This window comes from Gopherus flavomarginatus, chromosome 3 (genome assembly GCF_025201925.1).
Source record: "Gopherus flavomarginatus isolate rGopFla2 chromosome 3, rGopFla2.mat.asm, whole genome shotgun sequence".
Taxonomy (NCBI): Eukaryota; Metazoa; Chordata; order Testudines; family Testudinidae; genus Gopherus; species Gopherus flavomarginatus.
In genome coordinates, this window is record NC_066619.1 from 228,364,518 (window position 1) to 228,378,461 (window position 13,944).

The 13,944-nt window shown below is 40.7% G+C and overlaps 1 protein-coding gene across 5 annotated transcripts in view; it reads right to left on the reverse strand.

The window, feature by feature from the left end:
• Positions 1-13,944, reverse strand: part of MICU3 (mitochondrial calcium uptake family member 3) — a 120,755-nt gene that overhangs the window by 12,767 nt on the left and 94,044 nt on the right. For all 5 annotated transcript variants that reach the window (XM_050947786.1, XM_050947788.1, XM_050947787.1 and 2 more), the window contains 2 exons: positions 13,364-13,472; positions 9,090-9,247 (listed from right to left, as the gene is read on the reverse strand). In XM_050947786.1, the coding sequence (XP_050803743.1) occupies positions 9,090-9,247; positions 13,364-13,472 (267 nt within the window). The remainder of the gene's footprint in view (positions 1-9,089; positions 9,248-13,363; positions 13,473-13,944) is intronic.

A 13,944-nucleotide genomic window follows, 5' to 3' on the forward strand; every position in this document is an offset into this window, starting at 1 on the left:
CGTGGCCATACACAAGTTCATACACAAGTGGAATGTGGTACAGCCCTGTAGGCAAAAAGCAACTGCTGCAACACTAGGTCCCAGTCATTGGAGTGTTCATTTACGAATTTACGTATCATGGCCCCCAAAGTTCCATTAAACCTCTCCACCAGGCCATTGGTTTGATGGTGGTAAGGGGTGGCAACCAAGTGATTCACCCCATGAGCTTCCCACAGATCTTTCATGGTCCCTGCCAGGAAATTAGTTCCTGAATCTGTAAGGATGTCGGAGGGCCAACCTACCCTGGCAAAAATGTCTGTTAGGGCCTGGCACACACTTTTAGCCCTGGTGTTGCTTAGAGCTACTGCTTCCGGCCATCGGGTAGCAAAGTCCACGAAAGTCAGTATGTACTGCTTTCCTCTGGGGGTCTTTTTTGGGAAAGGACCCAGAATATCCACAGCTACTCGCTGAAATGGGACCTCAATTATGGGGAGTGGCTGGAGAGGGGCTTTGACCTGGTCTTGGGGCTTTCCCACTCTTTGGCACACCTCACAAGACCGGACATACTTGGCAATGTCCCTGCCCATCCCCTCCCAGTGGAAGGACCTTCCCAAACTGTCTTTGGTTCTGTTCACCCCAGAATGGCCACTGGGATGATCATGGGCTAAGCTTAAGAGCTTTCCCCGGTACTTAGTTGGAACTACCAACTGTTTTTAAGGATGCCAGTCTTCCTGGTGTCCACCAGAAAGTCTCCTTGTATAAAAGTCCTTGTTCTACAACAAACCGGGATCGGTTAGAAGAGCTGAGAGGCGGTGGGGTGCTCCGTGCCGCCGCCCAAGCTTTCTGAAGGCTGTCATCTGCTTCCTGCTCAGTCTGGAACTGTTCCCTTGAGGCTGGAGACACCAGTTCCTCCTTAGACTGTGGACTTGGGCTTGGTCCCTCTGGAAGCGATGTAGGTGATGGGGTTGTTTTTGTTGATGGTGAACCGCTTGCCGCTGGTGCACTATGCGATATTTCAGGCTCTGGCTGAGCCTCTTGGGTAGGGTTATCTGCTGCTTCTGCCAGTTCAGGCCCGCTGGCGCCCTCTGGTGTTGGGGTTGGAGATGGGTTTGCAAGCGCTGGCGTCAGTGCTGGCAACGGTTCTGGTGCTGGTTGCTTTTCCAGTTCCGGTTCTGGGACTGGATGCACTATGGCTGTTGCCATCGTTGGCAGGGGATCCGGGTCCACCACCACCTCTGTCTGGGTCTCTGGTAACATAGACGGGGCCCTCGTGGACGGCTCAGGAACACGGATGGGTCTGGAAGCTTGCCTGGCTTGGCTGCGTGTAACCATTCCCATCCTCTTGGCTCGCTTTACCTGGTTGGCCAAGTCTTCCCCCAGTAGCATGGGGTGGGATAATTGTCATAGACTGCAAAAGTCCACATTCCTGACCAGCCTTTGTACTGGACAGGCAGTTCAGCTGCAGGCAAGTCTACAGATTTTGACATCAATGAGTAAATTGACACTTGGGCCTCTGGGTTGATGAATTTGGGGTCCACTAAGGATTGGTGGATAGCTGACACTTGTGCCCCCGCGTCTCTCCACGCAATAACCTTCTTTCCGCCCACTCTCAAAGTTTCCCTTCGCTCCGAGGGTATTTGAAAGGCATCTGGGCCTGGGGATCTTTGGTGTGATGGTGGTGTTATGAACTGCACTCGGTTGGGGTTCTTGGGGCAGCTGGCCTTTATATGTCCGAGTTCATTACATTTAAAGCATCGCCCAGCTGACTGGTCACTGGGCCGAGGTGGGTTGCTGGAGACTGGTGAGGTGGGACAATAGGGAGTCAGGGCTTTCCTTGGGTTGTAGGTGGGGTCTTGGGTTGCCCTCGGTGACAGGGTTTATTTTCTGTTCGCCCCTTGTGATATTTGCTAGTAGCTTTTTTCTTTTCTGCCATTTCCACCCATCTGGCTCCAATCTTCCCCGCCTCGGTGACAGTTTTGGGCTTCTCATCTAGGATGTACCTTTCTATTTCCTCAGGAACACCCTCTAAGAACTGCTCCATTTGTATTAGGAGGGACAGCTCGTCCAGAGATTTAACATTTGCTCCTGATATCCAGGCATCCCAATTCTTTCCAATCTGGTAGGCATGTCGGGTAAATGACACATCTGGTTTCCACCTTAGGGCTCTGAACCGCCGACAGGCATGCTCAGGTGTTAGCCCCATTCTGATTCTGGCCTTGGTTTGAAAAAGTTTATAATCGTTCATGTGTTCCTTAGGTATTTCAGCCGTCACCTCTGCTAAGGATCCACTGAGCTGTGGCCTAAGCTCTATCATGTACTGGTCTGCAGAGATGTTGTACCCATGGTACCCCTTTCAAAATTTTCTAAGAAGGCCTCAGTGTCATCACCTGCCTTGTAGGTGGGGAATTTTCTGGGATGGGAAAGAGTACCTGGAGAACGGTTGTTAGGGTTGGCTGAAACATCTGGCTTAGTCTTTGCTAATTCCAGTTCACGCTTTCTCTCTCTTTCCCTCTCTTCCATTTCTTTTTCTTTCCTCTCTATCTCTTTCCTGTGGGCAGCCTCTTTGGCTTGTTCTTCTCTTTTGTGGGCCACTTCTTCCCTGGCTATTTCTGCATTAATTAGTTCCATCCGTCTCTTATGTTCGTTGTCCCTCTCTGCTGCTTCTAGCCTTGCCCGTTCCTGTTTAACGGCTTCCTTGGAACTCATTGTTCCTGCTTTCTTGTGCTGGCTGCACCCCTCTGCAGCTTACTGACTGCTTGGTTAACAGAGATTTTCTAACTAGCTATGCCCGAGGGGTAGAAAGAAAGAAAACAATTCACGTGTAAATGTCTTTTGCTGGCTGTCTGCTGGCTCACAGCTCGAGCCTCCTCTTACAAAGACCCTTGTTAAAAAACTTTACACCTCTGCCCTCAGGCTGCTTTCCAAGCAGCTAAGAAGGAGAGAAAAAAAATCCTACCGGCTTTTGGTTTTTACATATCCCAACCACTGCCAACCATGTCAAGGTCTTTTCCCCACTTTGAACTTTAGCGTCCAAAAAGTGGGGACCTGCATGATCACTTTTAAGCTTAATTACTCGCTTAAATTTGGTACGCTGCCACCAGCTAAAATATAGTGTTTGGCACACTTCCCGCTCCCCCAAAACCTTCCCTGGGGAACCCAAGACCCAAACCCCTTGGGTCTTAAAACAAGGAGAAATAAACCATCCTCCATCCTTTCCCCTCCCAGGGTTGCCTTGGGAAGCTATACAGATCCAACTCCTTGGATCTTAAAACAAAGAGGAATTAACCATTCCTTTCCTTTTCCCCTCACCAATCCCTGGTGAGTTTAGATTCAATCCCTTGGATTCCAAAACAAGGAAAAATCAATCAGGTTCTTAAAAAGAAAGCTTTTAATAAAGAAAGAAAAAGTAAAAATTATCTCTGTAAAATCAGGATGGTAAATGCTTACAGGGTATTCAGATTCATACAGACCAGAGGGACTTCCCCCCACAGACTGGGATTCAAAGTTACAGCAAACAGAGGTAAAAATCCTTCCAGCAAAAGACACATTTACAAGTTAAGAAAACAAACATAAGACTAATCCGCCTTTCCTGGCTTGTACTTACTATTTTGAAACATGAGAGACTGATTCAGAAAGATTGGAGAAAACCTGGGTGTACGTCTGGTCCCTCTTAGTCCCAAGAGCGAACAACGAACAAAACAAACAGCACAAACAAAGACTTCCCTCCACCAAGAATTGAAAGTATCTTGTCCCCCCATTGGTCCTGTGGTCAGGTGTCAGCCAGGTTCACTGAGCTTCTTAACCCTTTACAGGTAAAAGACACATTAACCCTTAACCATCTGTTTATGACAAGGTCTATAAAATCATGAATGGCATGGAGAAAGTGAATAGAGAAATGTTATTACCCCTTCACATAACACAAGAACCAAGGCGGGTGGGTCACCCAATGAAATGAATAGGCAGCAGGTTTAAAACAAACACAACAAAGTACTTCTTCACAGAATGCACAGTCAAACTGTCAAACTCATTACCAGGAGATTGTGTGAAAGACAGAAGCATAACTGAATTAAAAAAAAATTAGATATGTTCACGGAGGATAGGTCCATCAACAGCTCTTAGCCACGCTGTTCACAGATGCAACCCCATGCTCTGGGGATGATAGCAGATGGATCATTCGATAATTGCTCGGTTCTGTTCATTCACTTTGGAGCATCTAGTTCTGGCCACTGTCAGAAGACAGGATACTGGGCTAGAGGGCTATTAGTCTCACCTAGTTATGTTCTTAGCAAATGGAATTCGCAAAACTTGCTATGGACTTAACACATCATTATATTTATTAAGAAACCACTTCATAGAATTGTAGGACTAGAAGGTCTTCTAGTCCAGTCCCCAGCACTCAAGGCAGGATTAAACATTACCTAGACCATACCTGACAGGTGACTGTTTAATCTGCTCTTCAAAATCTCCAAAAATGGAGATTTCACAGCCTTGCTAGGCAATTTATTCCAGTGCTTAATCACTCTGAAAGTTAGTAAGTTATTCCTAATGTCCAACTTAAACCTACTTTGCTGCCTTTTAAACCCACTGCTTCTTGCCCTAGCCTCAAACGTTAGGAGAACAATTTTTATCCCTCCTCTTTGTAACAACATTTTACATACTTGAAAACTGTTATCGTGTTCCCCGCCAGTTTTCTCTTCTTCAGACTAAATAAACCCAGTTTTTTCAATCTTCCTTCACAGATCATGTTTTCTAGACTTTTAATCATTTTTGTTGCTCTTCACTGGACTTTCTTCAATTTGTCCACATCTTTCCTGAAATGTAGCACCCAGAACTGGACACAATAATCCAGCTGAGGCTTAATCACAGTGGAATAGAGCAGAGGAATTACTTCTTGTGTCTTGCTTATAACACTCCGTCAGATGCAGAATGATATTTGCTTTCTTTTGCAACAACGTTACACTGTTGACTCATATTTAGATTGTGATCCACTACGACTCCCAGATACCTTTCTGCAGTACTCCTTCCTAAGCAATTTCCTATTTTGTATGAGTGTAATTGATTGTTCATTCCCAAGTGGAGTACTTTGCACATGTCCTTATTGAATTTCACCCTATTTACTTCAGACCATTTCTCCAGTTTGTCCAGATAATTTTGAATTTTAATCCTATCCTCCAAAACACTTGCAAGCCCTCCCAGCGTGGTATCGCCTCCAAACTTTATAAATGTACTCTCTATGGCATTATCTAAATCACTGATGCAGATATTGAACAGAACTGGACACAGACCTGATCCCTACGGGACCCCACTCATTATGCCCTTTCAGCTTGACTGTGAGTCACTAATAAATACTCTCTGGGCATGGTTTTCCAAGCAGTTATGCACCCACCTTATAGTAGCTCTATCTAGGTTGTATTTCCCTAGTTTGTTTATGAGAAGATCATGTGAGACAGTATCAAAAGCCTTACTAAAGTCAAGATATACCACATCTACCACTTGCCCCCTTATCCACAGGCCAAATAAAGCTATTAGGTTGGTTTGACGCTATTTGTTCTTGACAAAACCATGCTGACTTATTATCCCTAGGTGTCTGCAAATTGACTTTTCAATTATTTGCTCCATTATCTTTATGGGTACTGAAGTTAAGTTGGTTGGTCTGTAATTCTCTAGGCTGTCCTTATTCTCTTTTTATGGATGGGCACTATATTTGCACTTTTCCAGTCCTCTGGAATCTGTCCTATCTTCCATGACTTTTCAAAGATAATTGCTAATGGCTCAGATATCTCCTCAGTCAGCTTCTTGAGTATTCTAGAATGTATTTCATCAGGCTTTGGTGACTTGAAGACATTTAACTTTTTTAACTCGTTCTTTCCCTATTTTAGCCTCTGCTCTTGCCTAATTTTCACTGGCATCCATTAAGTTCGATATCCAATTGATACTAATCTTTTTGGTGAAAACTGAAACATAAAAGTCATTTAGCACTTCTGCCAGTTCCATATTTCCTGTTATTGTTCTTCTCCCCCCACTGAGTTAACAGACCTACCCTATACTTGGGGTTTTCGTGTTACCCTTTATGTCTCTAGGTAATTTAAACTCATTTTGTGCCTTGACCTTTCTAATTTTGTCACCACTTGCTTGTATTGTTTGTTTATATTCATCCTTTGTAATCTGATTTAGTTTCCACTTTTTGTAGGATTCTTTTGAGTTTCAAATCATTGAAGATGTCCTTGTTAAGCCAGGGTGGTCTCTTGCCATACTTTCCATCTTTCCTATGCAGTGGGATAGTTTGCTCTTGTGTTCTTAGTAATGTCTCTTTGAAAATCTGCCATCTCTCTTGAACTGTTTTTCTCCTTACACTTGCTTCTCATGGTCTTATCTACCAATTCCCTGAGTTTGCTAAAGTCTGACTTCTTGAAATCCATTATCTTTATTTTGCTGTTTTCTCTCCTATCATCCCTTAGCTTTGTTACTTATATGTTAATTTCAGTTTAGCACGAGACAACTGCTTCAGCACACTATAAATGTGACTATAATTGTGGCTAAAGTTACACTGTACTTGCTTTGGCAATAATAAATACTGTATAATTCTGCAAGGTCAAATTAGTTGGAAAGAAATTATCCTGGCCACTGAAGCCATATCTGCAACTTTCTGCAGCTTGAAAGATCATAGATACTTCCTGCCAATTTGGGCACTTAAAAAGCAGTAAGGTGCTACATTCTATGCCCTTTTTCCTTTTAAAACAGTGGAGATATACCTATCTTATAGAGCTGGAAGGGACCCTGAAAGGTCATCAAGTCCAGGCCCCTGCCTTCACTAACAGGGCCAGGTACTGATTCTGCCCCAGATCCTTAAGTGGCCCCCTCAAGGACTGAACTCATAACCCTGGGTTTAGCAGGCTAATGCTCAAACCACTGAGCTATCCCTCCCCTCAACTCAATGATGTTTGTTTGGTTTTAGTAGACTTTATTAAAAAAAAAAAGTTTTGCAAACAGTTTACAACAGGCACCATTACTTACACATGGTAGATGCTGACATGTTTTCTGCATTATTTCTGAAAACTTGCTAAAAACTGACACTCACACCATGAAGTTTATTTCTGAGAGTGTCCTGGAGTTCTACTTTCCCAGGGAAAATAATATATTTTTAGGAATCATATGACAAGGTAATGGGTAGTTATATCCCTTGTAAAAATAAATAAATAAATAAATAAATAAAATGAAAAAATAAACATGACTATATCATTGTTGTCCCTATAGTATGGGACCAAATTTTGATACCCTTACACACAGTGAGTAGCACCTGATTCCTAGAGTAGTTCCACTGAAATCAGTAGGATCACTTGTGGAACAAGGTGCCACTCAGTCTGAGTAAAGGTATCACAGTCTAGCCTAGTGTGTGCAGTATACTCTCTATTTTGTGAGCCAAGAGCTTTTCAAGTTGCCTAAAAGGAAAGCATGGTACATGGAAAGCAAAATAGTGTCTGACGAAGATGACTTTTAAAACTTATTTGATTTCTGTCCCGCTTTTTAATAATATTAAAAAGAAGTCTACATATACTCCATATTCACAAGAATTATTTAGTAACTACTCTATGCACTGCTTAAGTTAACAAATACGACACATTTACAATTAGTTAACAGTTAATCATGCAGTTAAACTTATTCTAATGGTTATAAAACAACTATACTTCCACACTATCAAGAAAAAAAATTATGGTTTGAGCATTAGCACGAAATACATTTGTGTCACCACTTCTGAAGGAATGTCATCAACATGTTTTCTTCACAGAGTCAAAATACAACAAAGAAAGCCAGGTTACCTACAAGATTCAACATCACCTTCTACACAAGACCTAACATTAATTAATCAATTTAGAAAGCTAGTCTACTTTAAAAGTGAGTAATACAGTGGTTAAAATATTATGAAAAAACAAATCCAAATTTCAATTTAACAAGTACTATACTCTATGAGTTTAAAGCTTGTATCTAAATGATTATGTTGTCAGTTTGAAAAGAGCGTATTACATTTAAAAACTAAATTTAAATAAATAATTTGTGACATTGCTATATAAAAACAGTAAGAAAATATGGGACTTCATATGGTCATTCTAAAATGATGCATGGATTTTTCTAACTGCTCCATTTAAAAATAAAATCTAAAATTATTTCTAAATCCCAAATCAACTAATAAGTCTAGCAAAATAGTTATGCAATCACATAACACCACTGCAATGATGTTGAGGTGTAGGTCCCAATTGTCCAATGTTATTTAAAAATTCTCCTTTAAACTTTGACACTCCCCAAATTCCCTTCCTTTGCTGGTGGACTGGGAAGAGTGTAGAGAGTAGTGAGGTTTACAGACCTGCCCCATGGCAAATCTCCAGTCAGTTTACAGGCTCATTTTCTTCAACTTTTAGCAAGTGATTTCCTATTCCCTACCCATCTTCCTGGATTGTAATGTTGGCTTTAAATCTGCTAGAAACAGACCTAAATTATCAAAAAGTAGCTTTGGGCCACAATAACCTTGTTTATACAAAAACAAACAAACAAACAAAAAATCCCAAGCCTCACAGCTGCTGCTGAAAAGAGAGTCTTAACAACTGGTGCTGAACACAGAAATATAGTTTGGTCCACAGCAAAACTTGTGAAATCATGCTGAGCATGATTTGCTGCTAATTGTTAATTTCACTAATTAAAACCTTGATCAGCTGTATCTGTTGCAGACCCCCATTGTCAGTAACTGCCTTTGCACAGATACACAAGGCCTGAGGTGAAAGGCACCTATCTCTTTCCTCCTCTGCCAATGGTCCAGTTGCAAACACAGTACCTGTTAAAACCTCCAGCTCCAAACCACTCCACACCAACCAGCAGAAATGGCACCATGTACAGGAGGGCACTCTGCACTGCCGAGGTGGTCTTGTAGTGTAAAGGCATACCTTGCCCCCCATCTATGGTTCTCCCAGAATAACAAACTTCTACAAATCAGGAAGAGATTAATCTTCCAGACTGTTTCCTAAGTCTTTCAAAATATAAAGATTCAATCAGCTGTTAGTGCACGGGCTACTTTCAATACTTTGGCAATTCTGAATCAATTAAAATAAACATATTCTTACCCTGAACCCTCGATTCAATCTGTCCTTCATAATGCCAATAAATTCTTTATAACTCAGCTGGTCATCTCTGTCAACATCAAAGATCTTGAAGACTGTGTTCACCAAATGTGCTGAAAGCTTCAGGCCTGTAGCTACATACACAGCACGCTTGAATTCATCTATGTAAACAACACATCAAAAGAAAAAAAGTAAAACACAGAAGTCATTATGTGTTTAATTTCTCAATATATCATAAAAGCTTACATGTTGTGATATACCCTTTGCAGCATAAACTTTCCTAGTGAACTATGTGTAATGAAATGCAAAAATGTTATTGCTAAGTTATGTTTGTACATTTAAGCAGTCAAAAGTAAGGATATCAAAAGTAGTATAGAAAAAAAAATATAGGGTCAGATTCTTCGTTGGTGAAAACTGATGTAGATTAATTGAAATCAATTAATTTACACCAGCAGAAAATTTAGTTCATAGATTACAATTTACAAAATATATTATATTGTGTGTAATCATATAATTGGAAAGCGTATCACAACAGAGATCTGATGCAGTACATCACACTTGTATTATACATAAGAGACCTTAGATTTAGGTGGCACCTCCCCTCTAAGCTCTTTCCTTGATCCACTATCCAAAGAGAAAAGTCCTATTGGTACACATGTTAGGTGGTGTACCAAGTTTGGAGATGAAAGATTGAGCCTGATCAGAAGCAGATACTTCGAGTATGTTTAGAAGCAATTTTTCAGTTGCTTATAACTTTATGATCCAATCAACTGTTCAAGTTTATAACATGCACCCCTCACTACGGGCTTTTTATGCACCATTGCTCACTCCCCACATACCTGTGGGCAGAAGCCAAACATGGAAAATTGTATCCCATAGGCACTATGAGAAGGAACTGAGAAATATTTGGTAACTGTTTGAAAGTTGTAAGTATTGCAAATACGAGGCCAAATCTACACTTATGTATTTTCTTCAACAAATGTGTCCGAGACCAATGCAGGTTCGAGCAGGGATTTGATTGAGTGAGGAAAATCAAAATGAGAACAGATTGTAATTCAAAACCAAGTGGTTGTTTATTAATGGGGAATGAGTTGCAACTTGGGCTGGGGAGGAGCACTTTTACCAACTAACAATACTATCAGAACAAGAATATACACACAACAGGAAACAATCTATTTACATTCAACAACAAAAAACCAAGCAGTCTATGATCAACTGGTTACTAAAAATCAGAACAGATACACAAAACTAAGTAAACTGTGCACACATTAACCGAATATTGTAAAATACAACAATTAACCACAACAGCAATTAATACAACAATTTAACTTTCATATACTATATACACATCTTGGTATCAAGTAAGGGAGGGAAAAAGGAAAGAGGCTAAACAAACAGAGTATTTACAGCACACTCCAGGCGCAGCTGACCAGCAGTACAGACACAAAGGGCACGACGAATTGGCGGGAAAATAATCCAAAAAAGAAAGCAAATCGACACGACTCGAGCCGGCTGAATCCAGAGGAGACCCTGGCTGAAAGGGTGATCAGGCCTTTCAGCTAGCCCGCGGATACTCCCGCAGATTTTGGCACGAGACTTAGTTTTATTCGAAGGCTCTCTTACTCGTGTCAGCGTCTGATTGGTCCCTAGCTCCTTTATCAACCAGGTTCCGAGCTGGTGCCCTCTACGTCAATGGGAGCTGCATCCGGCACACTACTTTTCCATACAGCCCTATGCTTTTGCACACATCACCAACTGACCTTTTGATTGACAGAAGGTTCGAGAGCAAGCACACTGGTATTTTTGCACACGGCACTAGTCTGACCCTTAGTTGACCAGGGAAAAAGAGCGGGAATAGGCACATGGCACTGTAACGTTGCACACCGCACTACGGTGTTGCACACAGTACCAATGTGACCTTTTGACCGACAACTGGCCAAACATACACCATGTTAGAGCATAGGCTTTAGGGCTGCGACAAAATGAAGCAAGATTATTTGAGGACAATATTGATGGAGGGGAGGGACAGAGGGGAGTTAATGAATCTGTAAATCGGGGGTCCTACCCTAATACTGGAGAATTGCTAATATAGTTCCAATTTTTAAGAAAGGGGAAAAAAGCAAATCAGGAAACTACAAGCCCGTTAGTTTGACCTCACTGTATACAAGGGCCTGGAACAAATTCTGAAAGATAAAGTAGTTAAGGACATAGAAGAAAACAGTAACTGGAATAAAATACATGGTTTTATAAAAGGCAGATCGTACTAGATCAATCTGAGCTCTTTTTTTTGAGAAGATAACTGATTTTTTATACAAAAGAAAGGCAGCAATCTAATCTACTTGGATTTCAATCAGGCATTTGATGCAGTTTCACATGGGAAAGTATTAGTTAAATTGGAGAAGATGTGGATTAGTGAGAGAACTGAAAGGTGGATAAGGAACTGATGAAAGCAGAGACTCCAGCGGGACATGCTGAAAGGTGAAATGTCAGGCTGGAGGAAGGTCCTTAGTGGAGTTTGTCAGGAATCGGTGTTGTGACCACTCTTACTTAACATTTTAATTCATGACTTTGGCACAGGAAGTGGGAGTGTGCTAATAAAATTTGAGAATGACACAAAGTTGAGAGGTACTGCCAGTATGGAGAACTAGAATATTATGCAAGAGCTGCATGATCTTGAATGCTGGAGTAATAGAAATGGTATGAAATTTAATAGTGTAAAGTGCAAGGTCACATACTTAGGGACTAACAACAAGCATTTTTTATAACATGCTCGGGACATATCAGTTGGAAGGGACAGAGGAAGAGAAAGACCTGGATGTACTGATTGATCACAGGATGACTGTGAGCTGCCATTGTGATGAAGCTATGAAAAGATGTTAATGCAATCCTAGGATGCATCAGGCGAGGTATTTCTAGTAGAGACAGGGAAGTGTTATTGCCATTACACAGGCACTGGTGAGACCTCTGGAACATTCATCCGACGAAGTGGGTATTCACCCACAAAAGCTCATGCTCCAAAACGTCTGCTAGTCTATAAGGTGCTACAGGACTCTTTGCTGCTCTGGAACAGTGTGTGAAATTCTGGTATCCCATGTTTAAGAAAGATTAATTCAAATTGGAATAGGTGCAGAGAAGGGCTACTAGGATGATCAGAGAAACGGAAAACCTACTAATGAGAGGCGATACAAGGAGCTTGGCCTATTCAGCCTAATCAAACAAAGGCTGAAGGGAGATATGATTGCTCTCTATAAATACATCAGAAGGCTAAATCCCAGGGAGAGGAGTTATTTAAGTGCCAATGTTTACACAAGTACAAATGGATATAAACTGGCCATCAACAAGTTGAGGCTTGAAATTAGACCAATGTTTGTAACCATCAGAGGAGTGAAGTGCTGGAACAGTCTTCCAAGGAGAGCAAAAAACCTAACTGGCTTCAAGACTCAGCTTGAAAAGTTTATGGAGGGGTTGATATGATGAGATTGCCTACAATGGCATGTGGCCCATCTGTAACTGCTAGTAGCAAAATCCCTAATGGTCATAGATAGGGAGGGCTCTACTACAGAGAATTCTTTCCCAGGTGTCTGTTTGGGAGGTCTTGCCAACATGCTCAGGGTCCAACTGATCGCTATATTTGGGGTCCGGAAGGAATTTTCCCCCACGTCAGATTGGCAGAGACCCTGGGGTTTTTCTTCCTTCCTCTGAAGCATCAGGCACAGATGGTTTAAAGCAGAGTGAATTCTCTGTAACTGGAAGTCTTTAAATCATGATTTGAGGATTTCAGTAATTCAGCCAGAGATTATGGATCTATTACAAGAGGTGGTTGGTGAGGTTATATGGCCTATGAGGTGATCAGAATAGATGGTCACAATGGTCTCTTCTGGCCTTAAAGTTTATGAGTCTATTAATTGCATGTATAATATCTTCTAAAATTGCAACAGATCTCTAGGTACACAAATAAAACATTAATTAGCAAAATAAGGAAATAATTAATATTAATCAAATTCAGCTAAATATTTTTCAATTTTTAAAGGAAAAAAAAGATTAAATTAGGTTGCACTGATGACATCTGTTTAAATTACAATGTTCACCTACAGTGGTGAAAAAGACAGAACTATCTTCTGATAAACAGCAGATGTATTTTTATTTTCAAATATCAAGTAAAACTCTTAGTGATACAGTTATATCCTATTTTCCTGGTAATATCCAGTTATGACGAACAATTGTTAGGACAAGTTGCTCAAAAGATCTGCTTTTATCAAAAAAGTAATAATTCTCACCTTGTCCTATAGAACGATTTGCAAAATTATACATTTGCATTGCAATTGCAAAATCTTCTAGGTTGTTCAAAAACTGGAAAAATGACCTGAACTCATCAAATGTGATACCCTATTGAATAAAAGAACCATATTTGCATTAGTACGGTTACAATCAGTAGAAATTACAAGGGAATAAACACCAGTTGGAAGATTGCATATGGCTATTTCATTTAGGGACAGATTCAACATCCATTACAATAAATGGAAATTTTGCAACTGACATCAGTGAAAGCAAGACTTGTCCCGACATGAGTTCCTACAGATATAACATTTTGGCATGTTTGTTACAACTACAGGAAGTTAATTTTCCACTGAAAAAACATTAACGTACAGTTAGGTTGTTTCACTGATTAACTTAACCCTTAAACTAAGAAAATTATTATGATAAAGTGACCATTAAGGTACTTTTATATAAATATTGGAATATCTTTACAGTTTAATATATACATAGTGAATATAGATATATAAACAGTATGCAGTATTACTGTAGCCATGTTGGATATTAACCCATGATATTAAGAGATACAAGGTGAGTGAGGTAA